The 17,327-nt window shown below is 31.7% G+C and overlaps 1 protein-coding gene across 2 annotated transcripts; it reads right to left on the bottom strand.

Annotated features, from left to right (window-relative positions):
* Nucleotides 1-2,004: 2,004 nt before the first annotated feature.
* On the bottom strand, nucleotides 2,005-17,236 carry LOC143075344 (beta-1,3-glucan-binding protein-like). 2 transcript variants are annotated; one of them, XM_076250733.1, is made up of 15 exons: nucleotides 17,218-17,236; nucleotides 13,740-13,848; nucleotides 11,960-12,058; nucleotides 10,639-10,761; nucleotides 10,099-10,237; nucleotides 9,977-10,065; nucleotides 9,071-9,177; nucleotides 8,482-8,556; nucleotides 8,082-8,142; nucleotides 7,262-7,444; nucleotides 5,667-5,744; nucleotides 4,392-4,509; nucleotides 3,664-3,735; nucleotides 2,964-3,105; nucleotides 2,005-2,267 (listed from the first exon to the last, which is right to left on the bottom strand). In XM_076250733.1, exons 2-15 carry the CDS (start codon nucleotides 13,840-13,842, stop codon nucleotides 2,043-2,045), a joined length of 1,614 nt encoding a protein of 537 aa, XP_076106848.1. In that variant the 5' UTR covers nucleotides 13,843-13,848; nucleotides 17,218-17,236; the 3' UTR covers nucleotides 2,005-2,042. The 2 variants fall into 2 exon arrangements, with proteins under 2 accessions (XP_076106848.1, XP_076106847.1); XM_076250732.1 differs by having other exon boundaries at nucleotides 9,977-10,237.
* Between the last annotated feature and the right edge of the window lie 91 nt (nucleotides 17,237-17,327).

Genomic DNA, 17,327 nt, shown 5'->3' with positions numbered 1-17,327 from the left:
GAAGTTTGGTTGAATTTGGTTGAGAAGTTTTAGAGATTTTGTAAAGTTAGCAAATATGATGAACAAATTGTGAAAAATTGTCATTAAAGGACAATAACCCCTTAAGGGGTCAATTGACAATTTTGGTCATTTCAATTATTTGTAGATCTTACTTTGCTGATCATTTTTGCTGTTTACAGTTTATCTTTATCTATAATAATATTCAAGATAATGACCAAAAACTGCAAAATTTCCTTAAAATTACCAATTAAGTGGCAGCAACCCAACAATGGGTTGTTTGATTCATCTGAAAAAGTCAGGGCTGATAGATCTTGACCTAATGAACATTTTTACTTCATGTCAGATTTGCTCTAAATGCTTTAGTTTTTGAGATATAAGCCAAAAACTGCATTTGACCCCTATGTTCTATTTTTAGTAACGGCGGCCATGTTTTTTGACGGATCAAAAATCGAAGCACAAACTTTGTGCAGGATAATCTAAGAAAAATTCATGCTAAGTTTCATCCAAATCCATTCAGTAGTTTCAGAGGAGAAGATGTTTGAAAAATTGATAACGCGACGACAGACGACGACGACGGACGCCAAGTGATGAGAAAAGCTCACATTTCCTTTTAGGAAAGGTGAGCTAAAAAGTAAAATCACAAAAAAAACGAGGAAAATTCAAAACGGAAAGACACTAATCAAATGGCCAAATCAAATGATAAAACACTTCAAACGAATTGACAACAACTGTCACATTTCTGACTTTGTACAGGCATTCTCAAATGTAGAAAATAGTGGATAATTATATTATGTATTAGATTTTGATAATAATTAAAATACTTGTCTTGTAGGAAGATGCACGTAAACAAGAAGTAAAAGGTTAGTATGAAAATAAAATATCAGAATTATAGCCATCTTATATTAATCTGTTTCTTTAATTTTCAATTGAAAATTTATATAAAATTAAGAGACTACATTGATTTGTTTGAGCTTTTTATTTTGCCTTTTGATTAGGAACCTTCCTTTATGAATTTTTCTCGTATTTCAGTATTTTTGTGATTTTACTTTTTAGAAAGCATTCATTTACTTACCATTTGAAGACTGTCATAAGTGATTACACTAAAAATCGAAATACGAATGATGAAGAACTTTGTAAGGTAATGGACGAGGAGCACCCTTCATTTTCAATAATATTAAAAATGAAATATATGACAATTAAAGGAGAAACCTCCGAATATTTACCCAATCTTCAATTATTCGTAAAACTACAAAATACTTTAATCCAGATGAGAATAATTTTTAAATGATGTTCACTCTTAAATATTTTTGTAATTGCAATAGAAAGTTCCAAGATGGTCAATTATATATTGCAATGGATGTATATACATAATTATACTATGTATAATTATTTTATTCTTTGTACCAATGTGTATACAGTTGTTTTAAAGAATAAAGTTTATATTTGCTTGTCTTGTCTTGCAATTGAAGAAAAAGTTACCTCTACTAACCCTACTATAATACGAGTTGTTTGTACCAGAGGCATATTTGGTACATCCTCTTATAGCGAAGGAAAAAAAGTAGGATGGATAATCCTTAATTTGGTGATTAGTAAAACCTTTTTTTTTTTTAAAAAGGTTTTGTGAATGTTGTTGGTGGTATTATGTTTCTTTTTGATGAAAACGATGAGTGGCCATCCATGTGGTGATACAATGCTGTAAATATTTATTATTTTTTTACGGATCTATCTTTAAATATTAATCTAAAAAGATAAGCAAAAGATACTCAATGGACATTCAAACGCAGATTGAAAGTAAACTAGAACCAAACGGCAAACAACATTAAACAAAACACAACACGGAAACGAAAGACTGAGAAATAAGAACCCAATCAAAGTCGGGGTTGACTTTAGGGGAAAGGATAGGCAGATCCTGCATTAAATTTGGCATTGATCGTAATTATCATGCAAATATACATCCGGTGATAAATCTTCATGGTATAATTAGTTTAAATTAACACACACGAATACAAAAACACATTTTATTAATAAATAAATAATCAAGTTCATGGTTTCATCTTCCAAACTTTGACATAATTGACTTTAAGAGCAGCATCTTCCCCATCATTATTGTCAGCATTCCATGTCGGGTACCATTGATTCTTGGCACGGTAGAAATCTCTGGCTGTGAACTCAGATTTATCACTCCATGGCTTGGCACTAGGGGTGTTACTCCATGTGTCTGGGAAAAAACCAATACCACCAACAGCAACGTTCATAATCAAATAGAACTGAAAAAGACAAGTTAAATAATTAGTTTCAAATCTTACTCTGGCTAACTAGTCAATTGTCTATATAAAGATCTTTTTTATGCGAAAAAAAAATCATACACAGTTATTGTGACTTGATCACACATTGTCGTAAACATTATAATGAAATAACTTATCAATTAACATGATTAAGAAGAGGTAATCCTGGTATCTATGATGAATTGTTTATTTATTCATAAATTAATAAAGAACAGCTCATACTAATAAATTAATAGAGCTAATACTAAATAAACTATCAAATTAAATTAAGTGATGAGTCTCTCGTCTTGACCTTTTTTAGTTTTAAGTTGACTATTTTTCAGTTTTGATTTGACCTTCCAACTTGATAATTCTCTATTTTACGGTTTTCATTTTTATATTTGACAAGTTAAAATTCCTAACATCCAAGTGAATGTTTCTCAGTTCAATCTGTACACTTCTCATTTAGAAATCAGAAGTGAGAAATGTCAAATTGCACATGAAAAATGAGGTTTGAAATGAGACATTGTTATCATTATCTTGAACGCCCATACCTGTCTTTCGTCAGACTGTGTTAAATTATTAAGTAGTAGTACTTGATTTTGATATAAGTTAACAGATAACGACACCAATCTACTACTCATGATGATAGTATGTACAAGAACCTAAGCATTCTTATTGCTAATGTACAAAATTTACCTCTTGATCAAACGGTGCCATTTTTGAAGCTCCACGCCATGGGTTTGTCATTCCTGGTTGGTTTTTATCAAATTCTCCTAACTCCCAGAAACCGCCTTGTGGAGGAACAGTTTTCAGAAGTTCTTCTCCGTCAATTGTAAACCTGAATTTTATAATAATGAACATATGAATATGGGTATTTGAAAATGAAAGAAAATTGGTAAGAAAAAGTATATATCCCGTTGTTTATAAACACCGGTACATAACAACTTAGGCGTCGGATGGCAATGTAACTTTTGTATGAAACAAACAGCCCTCATAGACAAAATGTATTTCTGAAAATTGTAAATAAATAACTAAAAATAAAAAGTAAGGATTTTTCGTTGTCTGTGTATTTTGTTCATATATTTTTACCTTTTACTAGTACCTAAATTAGCTCTTAAAATTAATATAAATTAAATTTCTCCGAGTAGCTAAAGATAAAACTGGGAAAAAAAGTCAGAAGTGTAATAAATTTGATATTAATATATTTCAATTTGTCTAGGCAATTCCTTGCCGCTGTTCTTATATAGAATTGCTTAGGAAATCTAGATTACCAACAGTCTATTACGTTAGAAAATATCAAATATTTGTCATTTTTATAAGTTTAACGAACTTTTTGTGATTAAAAAGCAAAACAGTTTGATATCACAATTAGTAAACAAAAGTTAATGTACTTTACCTAATCATTGATTCATCCCATTCAACTGCAAACTTATGGAAGCTGTCTGAAAAGGTTCCAGTTGTCAAGTGCCTAAATATAAAATATATTGTATGAAATACAGGCAGTGCGTTAAGGTAAAGGGTATGATAAACATTTCAGTTTGGCAATACGTCAAACAAAACAACATGAAATTACGGAAATATTTCTAGCATCTGATATCCGCTTAGTGTAAAAATGTTTATGTAAGGAAACAAAATGTTTATAAAGAAACGGATAATCACCATGTAACCACTTCAAAAGAAAATATACCTGAATAGTTTAGTTAGATATCAGATAGATAAGTGATTACTAAAACGGAGTTTATTTCAAATGCGACATCCACAAATAAGTCTTATCAGCGATTTTGTACTTTCACAAGCAACACCACAGGTGCCACATGTGAAGTAAGATGTTCTCACCCTTTCGGAGCACCTTAGATCACCTTCGGTTTGTGATGAGGTTTCTCTAGCTCAGTCATGATTTTCTACGTTGCGTTCTGTAGACTGTTATTTGTCTTTTCGTCGTTTTTTTTTCTTGCCAGGGCGATGTCATTTGTTGTCTTTTTCTACTTTCCTTTTTTACACGTGCTACTTAATTTTGCTAAAATGACACCTTCTTTTTTCATAATTTTTGGTTTTCTTATCTTTTGTTCCTGGCATACATGCTTTTGGCCATGTGTTCATTACTTCCCAATATATGCTACTTACTTTTCAGCATGTGCTTTTTCATATGGGTCGAATGGAAATCCTGGACCGAAATGAAGTGTACTACCGACAGAATCATGACCCTGGCTTACGCCCTTATCATCATGGTAATTGATGTTACCTGGGGGAAAAGATTGAAACACTGGTTTGTCATGCCTATATGTAATCATTTAAAAACATAATATGTGAGAATCTTCAATGAAAAGTATAAGTCAAATAGATTGCTAGTTATACGATATATACGGGTTCACTAATTTCCATTAAGGGCGGAGGCGAGCGAAATATTATATCATTATTACATTGTGTTACGAATTTATCGTACCGACTATTTTTATATTGGGAATATAGATGTAGACATTGATGATTATTGATATTCTAATTTTAAAAGTAAATAAACAGAACTATCAATTATTTACAGTGAGAAAGCCAGCTTCTCTCAGACACGTCTTTTTCTAAAAGCACAAACAAAATGTTATAAATTATGATCAAAATATATGTTTATTTAAGTACAAAATCGTGTGGTTTTTTATTTTTTCATTTTCTCTACCGGTAACCGTGAAAAACACAAACTAACCTTATGTTAAATATATTCTGCGCAACAGGGTGTATTATTTTGTAAAACCTAATAAGATATCAAGATAACAAATAACTTTCATTTTGTTACATAAATAAGACCGTTAGTTTTCTCGTTTGAATTGTTTTACATTGTCTTATCGGGGCCTTATAGCTGACTATGCGGTATGAACTTTGCTCATTGTTGAAGGCCGTATGGTGACCTATAATTGTTAATGTCTGTGTCATTTTGGTCTTTTGTGGATAGTTGTCTCATTGGCAATCATACCACATCTTCTTTTTTATAATAGAAAAGCTTCATTCGATGCCTTCAAAACGCTTTCATCTTGCGTGAAGTTGCAAGTGCCGTAGTTCATTAATCAACTTTTAAAATGTAAAAGATAAAGACAGCATTTAAAGAATAATTATTTAGGGCTTCTCGCTATATGTCACACTATTTGTCCTCCATATACATTTACACCAAATCTCTTATTTTCCAGTGTAAAATAAGGAATAACTGTAAACAATCGTCAATAAGTCGACAAGACAAGGCACATACCATCAAAACGATACACAATATTTGATACCAACTTACAAACAAACAAACTAAATGAGATTCCATTTTTCACTGTTATAATTGAAACCTTGATATATATCAATCTTCAAAAAGGACCAAAGAAAGAATGTCTGTAACATTATTATTTTTATCATGTATTGAAATTGTACCTCTTGATTCCATAATGTCAATTTCTCCAGATGCAGGCCACTGACCATAAGCATTCCATACTGGTAACATCCAAATAGCTGCAAATTTAAATGTGACCTTATAGGAGAGTATATATCATACTACAGCGTTCGTAAAATAGAGAATAATACATGGCAAAATCCGTATCATATGTCGTATCATCCCGAGACATCAATATCAGCCCAAGGGCCTTTAGGCCCGAGGGATGATATTGGTCGAGGGTGATACGGCATGTGATACGGATTTTGCCATGTATTATACGCTTTATCATATATTTCAACAGAAGAGTATTATATTATATGAACTGTTTTCTGATCCATAGCACTGGGTTACCTTCAGTTCTACTTTTGTCTTGTTTCAAAGGCCTTTTAAAAAAGACTGCTCAATTACTTATCCGAAGCACCTGGGTTACCTTACAATTTGCGTGCTGTTGTTTTAAAAATATTTTGTTTATGTGTGTTTTGTATTTTTCATAGTTGCATTTAGTGTGCCAAAAAATATGAAAACTTGACGTTCGTGACGTCACATACCAAACAATGACGTCATTCAAAAAAATTACCTATTTTGAGGAAAATCTTTCTTAAGCAAAAAAAAAACCAAAACTGACTTTATATAAAAAAAAAAAAAAAAAAAAAGTAGGGGTGTGATAAAGGGTATGCGATAAAGGGTAGGGGTGTGATAAAGGGTATGCGATAAAGGGTGCGCATCAAAGTTGCGCGATATGGATTAAACAGCAGGCTATTTATCACATATGCAAAACTACTGTATTTACTACTAAACATATGATAAATAATGATATTACCAGAGTTTTTACCTACGATAAAGTTATATCAATATTAGAACTATTGTAACCTTCTTTAAATGTTTCTTTCGGTCCACTTCTCTCGGTCCACGTTTCTTTCGGTCAACTTCTCTCGGTCCACGTTTCTTTCTGTCCACTTGTCTCGGTCCAAGTTTTTTTTTAACAACAAACACATTAAGGCCGTTAGTTTTCTCGTTTGAATTGTTTTACATTGTCTTATCGGGGCCTTTTATAGCTGACTATGCGGTATGGGCTTTGCTCATTGTTGAAGGCCGTACGGTGACCTATAGTTGTTGATGTATGTGTCATTTTGGTTTCTTGTGGACAGTTGTCTCATTGGCAATCATACCACATCTTATTTTTTATACATTAATTTTGAATAAAGAATGATTTAAATCAACATTTCTTTATTTTGCTTCAACGCTTTATTGTATTTTGTACACTATTTATAAGTTTGTTAATGAAATTTATTTAAAAAAAATGTAATGATTTGAAATTCCTCTTAAGGTCTCGTGAATTTTCACATCGTTGTGGGGTTGACTCACTAGTATATAAACGAATACTTATTCATTCTTATATGGTGTTTACATTCATTTTAACTCTCTATGCCATTCTATCAGTAAGAATGACAGTTACTCGGATAAGATAACAAAAATGGCATATGCATTTTATTTTCTGGGGATATCTAGCTTTTTATTTATTGAAATATTCTGAGGTAGGATTAGATGACTGTTTTTTTTTTTTTTTTTATTTTATTTCAATACAAAAACATACCAGGCCATATCCAATCTCCTGTAGGTATTTTAGCCTCGACTTCAACTTTTCCATATTTCATGGTGAAACCCCTGGTACTACGTAATCTGGCAGATTGTATTGGGTTTATTGGATGGTCTGCTGATCCGTCTCTTTGACATCCCCAAAACATATTGCTTGTACACATATCGGCGCTAGAACCACCTAAAGCATGAATAATATATTTGATAAATAATGTAAGGAACATCTATTGCTACGTACAATGACTGATATAAATAAGTAATTAAAATGTGCATTTGGATGGTAGCAAATCTTAAAAGACACTACGGTTATAGCTATTAATCTATTCGTAATAGTTTGTGTTAATTCCTATTCTATAATTCTCAAATTATAGAATAATATAAATAAAGTGAGCAGTATAAAATGAAATATTTGAGATTTTTAAAAAAGTGCAAAACACATAAATTTATCAACAAAAAATGCATATTTCATGTGCAAAATTTTATATTACTAAATTATAAAAAAAAATGTTCACCGATTTCGTTTAACTATTTAAGGAACTGAATATAAGACACATGTTTAAATTATAAAAATTAGTTATTCTCTTCTATGGACAAATAACTCAAATTTCTCTTCTTAACCGCCAATCAATTTTCATAGATTGAGGAAAACTTGCATTTTCGTGGATTTATGAGTTCGTGGTGTTGCCAAAGTTTTCATACAATTTTATAAAGTTTTTGTATTTCGTTCAACATCCAATTTGTCGTTTATTTATGAAATCAATGACAATTTGTACTGAACGAAAAAACATTGAATACACAGTAAGTAAACTTTGTCTTACCCCATAGTGCCAAGCTACCACTCGTGAGAAATTTTTCCCCATAATGGTCTGATGTTAGTGTCTGTTGAAGAGAAATTGTAAATTATTTAACTATTTGATATATCTTTATCATACATAAGGCTTTGTTTCAAGTTTTGTTGGAAAAGAAGCAGCTTACTAAAAACTAATTCTTTACTTCTTATTTAAATGGATTTAAATCGGGTTAAACTGCCAGTAAACAAATGTATGCTTACTAAAGTCAAGTGTAAGTTTGTAACAATCTCGGTCAGTTGTCCTGAGTTTTTTCTTTATTCGTGTAATTTTCCTGCATTACATTAAAGGTGTCGTTTCTCTTAGAGGATCAGTCAGAGATGTAAAACCGCAAATTAAAAACGTTTTAAATTATGACTTAAGACATTACCGGTTTGATAAACAGTGTCCCATCTTTTACATAACTGTTGGATCTGTTGTTTGTGTAGTACTGAAATTCCCAATTCTACAATACAAAAAACAGTTTAAAGATGATGATACCTATTAGAAAGGAATTAAATGTCACACGATTGATGTCGCTGGTTTTGATTTTTGTATAAAGTCTTTGTTTTGCCCATTTAAAGATAATCAAATCGTTGACGATAATACAATTACCTAAATATGCAGCATAGGATATTTATTACACTGAGATAACATTGCTACATTTAGTTTATCAGTGACTTACATATTATATTAATAAACCCAAAATGAAAAGTTACTAATAATATGTTATTTTTATTAAAGGGAAACAAGTATCATGTTAAAGATTAAACCGTTCATTACAAAGCATACAACGTGAATTAGATTTCTTTTTTGAAACAGTCATTTACTCAATTTTCCTCGGAGTTCAGTGTTTTGTAATTTTACATTTTACTCAAAAAAGGTAAGTATTATTGATATTTCATCTTGTGAATTTCAAAGCACAAACATGTCCGCTAATTGTCAAATGAGAAGATACAAAATGATGAACAAAAACTCACACCCCCTCCGCCTGCTGTGATCTCATGCTCCCATGTAGAGAAATCCAAAGTGTTGAAATCATCCTCAAATATCAAACATGGATACGATTGGCAATTAACTGTATTAGCTGAAATATACAAGTAGGTAAAACATATGCATTTAAGTGTTTCTGTTGTGTCATTGTTTTCCTCTTATATTTGATGTGTTTCCCTCAGTTTTAGTTTGTAACCCGGATTTGGGTTTTTTTCTCAATCAATTTATGCATTTCGAACAGCAGTATACTACTGTTGCCTTTAATTATCTTTCTGTTCAACAGAATCATTTTGTTTAGAACTACATTCAATGCCTAATGTCTACTTATACGACCTGCAAATTCAATATGTCCACGGCTTTCTTAGGTTTTTTTTGTATAGTCTTGACAACCCATACAAAATATTTCTATATTATAGTATCCCTTATACTATTTAATATTGGTTTCAATTAATTCTTTGTGTTTTTTATCGTGTTTTTTTTGAGATTTTTATGAAATCATGAAATTAAAAAAAAACAATGCCAAATATATGTAGATTATAATCATGTTTAATCAATAAAATCTGAATACTATAGATTCAAAAAATAATTCCTAGCTTTTATTATTGCGCCATGATCGTTAAAAGTTATTGATAGCTATTTCAGGATAAGCGTTATACAGATATATGTGTCAAATACCATATATGCTTTTATTACGATACTCTCCAAATTGCACTATTAACATTTATGATGACATTTTATTTACTCTTCCTGTATGTAATCTTGACATGTTACATTGCCTTCAATATTCTATATTGTTTATACAATATGATATATGTATAACAGTATCTGTAAGAGGAGTGTCAAATGAACAATAATGGTTTGCGTTTTGTGTTAGATGGTATATGTATGCTTACATTTACTAGGACCATGATAGCTTGATCCACCAACCATGAAACCAGATCCACCTCCGCTTGAACCCCCAGAACTTCCGTTCTGACTTCCTTTGTGTATACTTCCGGATGTTCCAACAGAAGATGTCACTCCTGATGATAATCCAGCTGTTACAGCACCACTTCCGCTTTGGGTTGGAGAAGCTGTTCCAACAGGTTTGTTTGTAACAATCGGCTGAGGAGAAGTAGGTTTTGGTGTAGGTTGTTGAGTAGCTGTGTGATCAGCTAAAATTGAATACAATATATAGCAAATGGATTTTAATGATTGTTAATAAAGGCAGAAGATAATCAGGGTGCAATCGAAACTCTTGAATCGAAAACGAACTGACAAAAATGAGGCAAAAAAATAAAACGACGAGAAAAGAACAAGTCCACAAAACAGTACATAAAAACCTTAAAATTGAGCAACACGAATCCTACCAAAAAACCTTGAGTGTTATACGTAGGTTAATGTTCATATTGACCGCAAGGTGTGCTTCTCCACCTACTCCAATGCATATATGATTCCAATGTCATAACCGTCATTTGGGTTAGAGAAAAATATGTAACTAAGAAAAAAATAAATAAAAGGGGAAACACGATCATGCTATAGATATGCAGGATATCAAATTAACTATTTTACTTACATACTATAACACCGGTTAAATCTGTTTGTGTTTCTCCCTGTCCATTCTTCTCTCCCCATAACCAATAATGTATCGTATCTCCTTCTTTAGCCTGAGTGGTACTTTGCCATTCAAAGAAACCACCTATAATGATGTACATATTGTTGCATCTTTCATTTCAATCTACACCAGACATACATTAATGAAATATCTCTTTAAGGGAATTTTTAACTCAGTTTTATGAAACTATCTGTTAACATTTTATTGCATTCATGATATTGTTTGTTTATATGTATGTTAGGGTTAGTTTTGATTTAGGAAGGAATGAAAATGAATGTTCACGAAAAGGTTATAATAAGATAAGATATAAGGCACGGATCGAAATATGGGTAAGTGACATTTAGGATTACCAAACAACTCAACTGAAAACTGTTCTCTCATTTAAATGATTTGATTAAAATAATTTTGAAAATTGTGTTGATGCAGGAGATAGGTTCTCATGCTTGTTATATGAATCAAGTTATTTAACATTTGCTAGTTTTGAATTGTAGAGGGGAATAACTTTAAAAAAATATATATTCAACGTAACGACTACTAAAAAGAATGCTAGAAAATATAGTTATGTAGATAAGATTTCTTGAGTCATAAATGTCATAAAACTTAAACAAATTAGGCATATTCATAAAGAACCATAGCGGTAAGAACATTTTCGTTTTTCTCCACAAACAGGAGATAACATCTTACAGTAGCAAAGACCCTCTTTAAAAAATTAGGCTTCATACGGCTTATCGAAATGCTATTGGTTTTACTACACAGCTTCAGGTATATTTATATTATTTTTTTCTCTAACGAAAGATTTGCATCTGTTTAACTTCATTTTTAGTTAAGCGATCGGACACCATTTATTGTACCACACCACCATTGCATAGAACTTTGCAGATGATATTAAAGTTACATTTATGCTTATAAAATACTTCTGGAATCGGTGTTGGTACTTATTTTTGTTGCACTTTAGTGTTCCTGTTGTTCCTTTGTTTCCCTCAGTTTTCGTTTGCAACCCGGATTTGTGTTTTCTCAATCGATTTGTGACTTTTGTAACTTTGTACTTGTTTGGCTTTATGACTATTTTGATATGAGCGTAACTGGTGAGTCTTATGTTGACGAAACGCGCATTTGGCATACTACATTATAATCCTAGTACTTTGATAACTATATATGGAACAGGGTATACTGCTGTTGCCTTTAATAAACAACTACATTTTCGATATCATTAGTGTAAAATGATTGTGTTGTTATTTAAGGATGAGATAATTAATCTAATAATCCCCCTGTTATTACTTACCATTTGCTGTGACTAAATCTTGTCCAAATCTTGACCCAGTAACACCTGGTAATTCCTGATTAACGTTGTAATGTATGGCAACTTTTGAAAAACCATCCGCTGAAAAATGTAAGTATTGACATGAAAACAAATTAAGAATTCTATCTTCTTGCAAGGATCGTTTAAAAACTTTAATAATTATGTTGTGTTCCAGTCATCATTATTAACATTAGACTTTAAAAACAAAAATATATCTGCAAATATGTATTAATAGTCCAATTGATATTTTTCATCAATCATCTTTCATTCTAATAGTACAATTCGAGGATACGTTTATGATGAGCAATCTGAGTTTCCGTTTAAAGATAGAATACTGGGATCAGACCTTTTTAAGGAACAAACATGGTTATTCTTCATTCGAAGTTCATTTCGTAGCCGATTCTTCTATAAATGTGCAGAGAAAACACATTTCTAGTACCAAAATAATGATTGTTAAAGATCACTCCTTTATGTCAAATTTCCTTCTAAATTAGCAAATTCTAAAGGAACCAGCAAAACACATGTAGTATAAATAAGATATACCAGTTGTTCTCCTCTCTCAACGTCCATGCGAACCAAGCCTCAGCGATCATGAAGAGAAAACAATTGCTCTTTATAAATCCGACGACTGAACTGTTTTATTTTTATTTCAAACAGCGAAAAACACGTCTCTCGTGAGCGGCGACTCCCACAAGTCGTATGGATGAAACAATGCATGATGGTAACGATAAAACTTGTTTAGGGCCAAATTTCTTCGTACTCAAATATTTCAATGAAAATAAAGCAAATACAATCTTAGAGTACACTCGCGTCACCTGTTAATGAACAGATATAAATGCAATACGGTGGTCTGAAGGTACTTTCCTCCTTAATAATTGGAAGACAAACACAGTTCTACCGAATAAAAAGTAAATTAATAAAAATGCCGAATTCCAAGGTTCATGCAGTTCCTTATGTAGAAAATGATGTATTAAATTTATTTCCAAACTAGATTTTTTAAAACAAATACTTTACCGAGAAAAAATTAATATCTATCTAAATTGAAAACTTTGAAGGAAAGGGTTCCATTTACACACCAGGAACTTAAAATAACCATTCAATACTCAACATTTACTTCGTTAAACGCTTGGAACCAGTTGTAAAGAAATGTATTTTCAACAATTTAATTACTAAATAAACTCATCATAAATACCAGGACTAAATTTTGTATTTACGCCAGACGCGCGTTTCGTCTACAAAAAACTCACCAGTGACGCTCGAATCCAAAAAAGTTAAAAAGGCCAAATAAAGTACGAAGTTGAAGAGCACTGAGGACCAAAATTCCTAAAAGTTTTGCCAAAACAGCTAAGGTAATGTAATGTAAGAAATGATATATTGACGATATATCTCAGACGCAACCAATCTCTCTCATGAGTTCATGCTATTTACTAAGGTTTTTTTGTAATATCAAGATTATTAGACTCGGTTTCCTCATATTAGTTATATATCACTTTTTAATTAAAAACTTGATAATAAAGTACAGTGCAAAATTCAAATACAACTATTCAAACGTCCATGTATTCATATATAAGAATATGATACCTTTTCAACTTCGTACTTTATTTTGCCTTTTAATTATTTTTTATTCGAGCGTTACTGATGAGTCTTTTGTAGACGAAACGCGCGTCTGGCAACAATACACAATTTGGATCCTGGTATATATGGCGAGTTTATTTCTTGTTTCATAGTTAAAATATAATTGATACAATTTATTTATACTGACCAGGAATTTTCACTTTCATCTGACCGGATGGTGATAGTGTAAACTGTGCAGGACCAAGTGCATTGCTAACTCCTAGCATGCAAAGGAGCAATAACTTCCACATGTTTGCCTATGGTCATATCAAAATTGTGAATCAGATTAGAGTTAGAACGACTATTGTTATTTTGTTGTTGTTGGAAAAAAGTAAAATAACAAAGTATTCCAAACGCCGTTGAAAATTCAAAGTGGAAAGTTTCCAATCAAATGGCAAGTCAAACGCTTAAAACGCATCTAAATGGATTACAAATGCCATATCTCTGACATGGTAAAGGCATGTTTATACAAAACGATGAATTGAACCTAGTTTTAAAGAAAGCTAAACCTTTCAGATCTTTCTCTGTTTTGTCAACATTTTTTTACTATTATTCAATTCCCTGTCACATTGTACTCTTATTATATCAATGATTTTCTGTTTCTTCTACTCTCTATGTTTGTTGTTACCCCACTCATATATGCCTTCAGCATAATTTGCAAAAGAAAATATCAAATATATGGTATTGACATTTCATCGTTATTGATTTGGCCATCTGTTCGGTTTAAATTGGGAGCATCCGATGGGTCCTGTTTCGACCTAAACCTCTGTTTAATGTATTAAAAAAATTATGTGTATATCTTTTTTTACTATGCACATGCCACACATAGTTGATGTGTTTCCTTTGGTTTTAGTTTTTTAATCCAGATTTGTTTTATCTCAATCGATTTATAACTTTTGAACACCGGTATACTACTGTTGCCTCTTTTTTAAAACCATACGAAAATGACATGGTAAAGAAATGTTTATACAAAACGATGAATTGAACCTAGTTTTATAGAAAGCAAAACCTTTCAGATCTGTGTCTGTTTTGTCAATATTTATTTACTATTAGTCAATTCCCTGTCACATTGTACTCGATGAAAAACATAACCATATCATAAAGAAAAAGATGGAAAATAGCCAACAATTTCACAAAATTATGCCAAGACGACTACGTAAGACTCATCATCTTGCGCATAAATAAAACTAGCTGTACAGCTAAATCAAATAAAAGTTGAAGAGCATTAAAAAAACATTCCGAAAAGTTGTTCAAATGCGGCTGAGGTAATCTATACTCGTGGATAAAAAAAACCTTAGTGTTTATATATAAAGGCAACAGTAGTATACCGCTGTTCAAACTCATAAATGTAACTAACACACACAGAAACGGACCAAGCATCAGACAAAATCCCACGAGAATAACAAATATAACATCAAAACCAAATACATGAATTTGCGATAGACAAGTACCGTGACACGTCTTATCGCAATGTCAATTTACACTCAAAAATAAGAGAAAACAAACGACGCAACGTTAAATTGTAACACACACAGAAACGAACTATAATATAACAATGGCCATATTCCTGACTTGGTACGGGACATTTTTAAAGGAAAAAATGGTGGGTTGAACCTGGTTTTGTGGCATGCCAAACCTCGCACTTTAATGGCAATATTAAATATAACATAGAAATGACAACATAATATTACAGGACTACAATACAAATAAATAGGAAAACGTATTAGACAAAGAAACACATGATTAATGAATAACAAAAAGCATCAGGTTTAAAATTTAATAGCCAAAAACGCGTCTCGTGCTTGGGATAAGAACATCCTTATTATTTAGAACAATTAATGCTATTGCAAACAGTAAATTTTATCAAATGAATATAACAGATATACATGATGAAACTGAAGTATTAACTCATTACATGAAACAAACACGAATACATAATGAATGACCAACACAGAATAGACACACCCGACTCAGTCCAGGCCTCAACGCAGTAAATTATGAAAATGACGTCACATACGATGGTGAAAAGGCATTAAAAATTACGTCACATACGATAGTGAAGAGGCATTAAAAATTACGTCACATTTGAATATATGAAATTTCTGAAACAGCAGAAAAATTACGTCACATATGAAAAACTATATCTCAAAAGTAAGATCGAATTAGGATTGATTAAAGATTAAAATAGAACTAAATACTGATATTGCATTTAAACACAATGCATATTGCAATACTTATTAATAGCAATTAACTATAATATATATATGTGCAGTTTGTTATGAATCCAACGTCAAACGTAAATTATCGTACAGATTATGTTGACCAAAATTTAATCTAATAAATGACGGCGGTGATTAATTTTTGTTTCCATAACACATAAATATAATAGAAAAGACGTCAACACATTTGACAAAATCCGATGAGAATTACAAATATAGCATTAAACATTTAAACTAAATACATGAATTTGGGATAGACAAGTACCGTAACACGTCTTATAGTAATGCGAATTCACACTCAGCAAAACAGTCAGAATCGGGAATAAGTCACGTTTGGTAATGAAAAGATTAGACGACATAATGACAAACCACAATCTACCATGTGGTAAAAATGTCCTTAGCTAGTTTGGTTAAACACACATCGTATAACTTTGTTGGAGAAGTTTCTGCGTAAGTAGCACACTCCTGTATATGAAGTCCGTATAGTGTGAACAAGCACGTGAATAACGTATCAATTGTGATATGTAAACACCATACGAAGGGGCAGATGGTATGTTACTGCTGAGAAATGGGAAATTGATAATTGGGAAGTTGAAATCGTCCCGTTTGTCATAGAGTTTCGTGTGAAGTCGTCCATCTACGTCAATATTGAGTAAAGATCAAGGTATGAAGCAGTCCTTCTAGTATCAGTAGTACCCTTAATTTCAAGTTCACTGGGATATATGAGATATAAGTATTGGCTAAAGTATGGGTTATTCAATGATAGAACATCATCAATATATCGGAAAGTAAAATGAAAGAATTTCGCAAGGTGCTTTTTCTTTTTGTCTTTTAGAAGGTTTTGAATGAATTCTGCTTCATACGAGTACAAAAACAAATCAGCCAGCAGGGGTGCACAATTAGAACCCATTGGAATACCGATTGTCTGTTGAAATATAAATCCTCCAAACTCAACAAATATATTGTCGATCAAAAAGTCCAGCATTTTGATAATATCATCTTCAGTATATTTTCTGGAAGATTCAGTGTGATTCTTCAACAAATATGAATCTTGTAACCCAAAACAAGAAATTTGTATCTACGATTCCCATTTTTATAGAAAAAGCTCTGTTTTATGAGATGGTGAAGTCGATCTTTCAACTGAGCATGGGGAATAGTAGTATATAGCGTAGAAAAATCAAAAGTTTTTATGTTGCTGCAAAATTGCAAAGATTGTGATCGAAGGTTAAGAAGTAGATCTTTGGAATTTTTGAGAATAATATTTCTTATTCTGAAGGATAGATGCTTTAATATTAAAGAAACACATGGCTAAAGCGACATGTTAAACTAAATAAGCAAGCTAAGTTGTTTTAATATTGAATGTTAAAATAATGTCCGGTCAAATGTTATGTAAAGGCTAGTACTTACTCTATTTTAAAATCCGTCTGAAATGTACATACGTACGTATGTTATATCTATATGTACTACAAGTCTTATCTTATATGGGACCTATTGACACGTCACGATAAAACAGTTTT

This window comes from Mytilus galloprovincialis, chromosome 5 (genome assembly GCF_965363235.1).
Source record: "Mytilus galloprovincialis chromosome 5, xbMytGall1.hap1.1, whole genome shotgun sequence".
NCBI lineage: Eukaryota > Metazoa > Mollusca > Bivalvia > Mytilida > Mytilidae > Mytilus > Mytilus galloprovincialis.
This window is presented reverse-complemented; position numbering and strand designations above follow the sequence as displayed.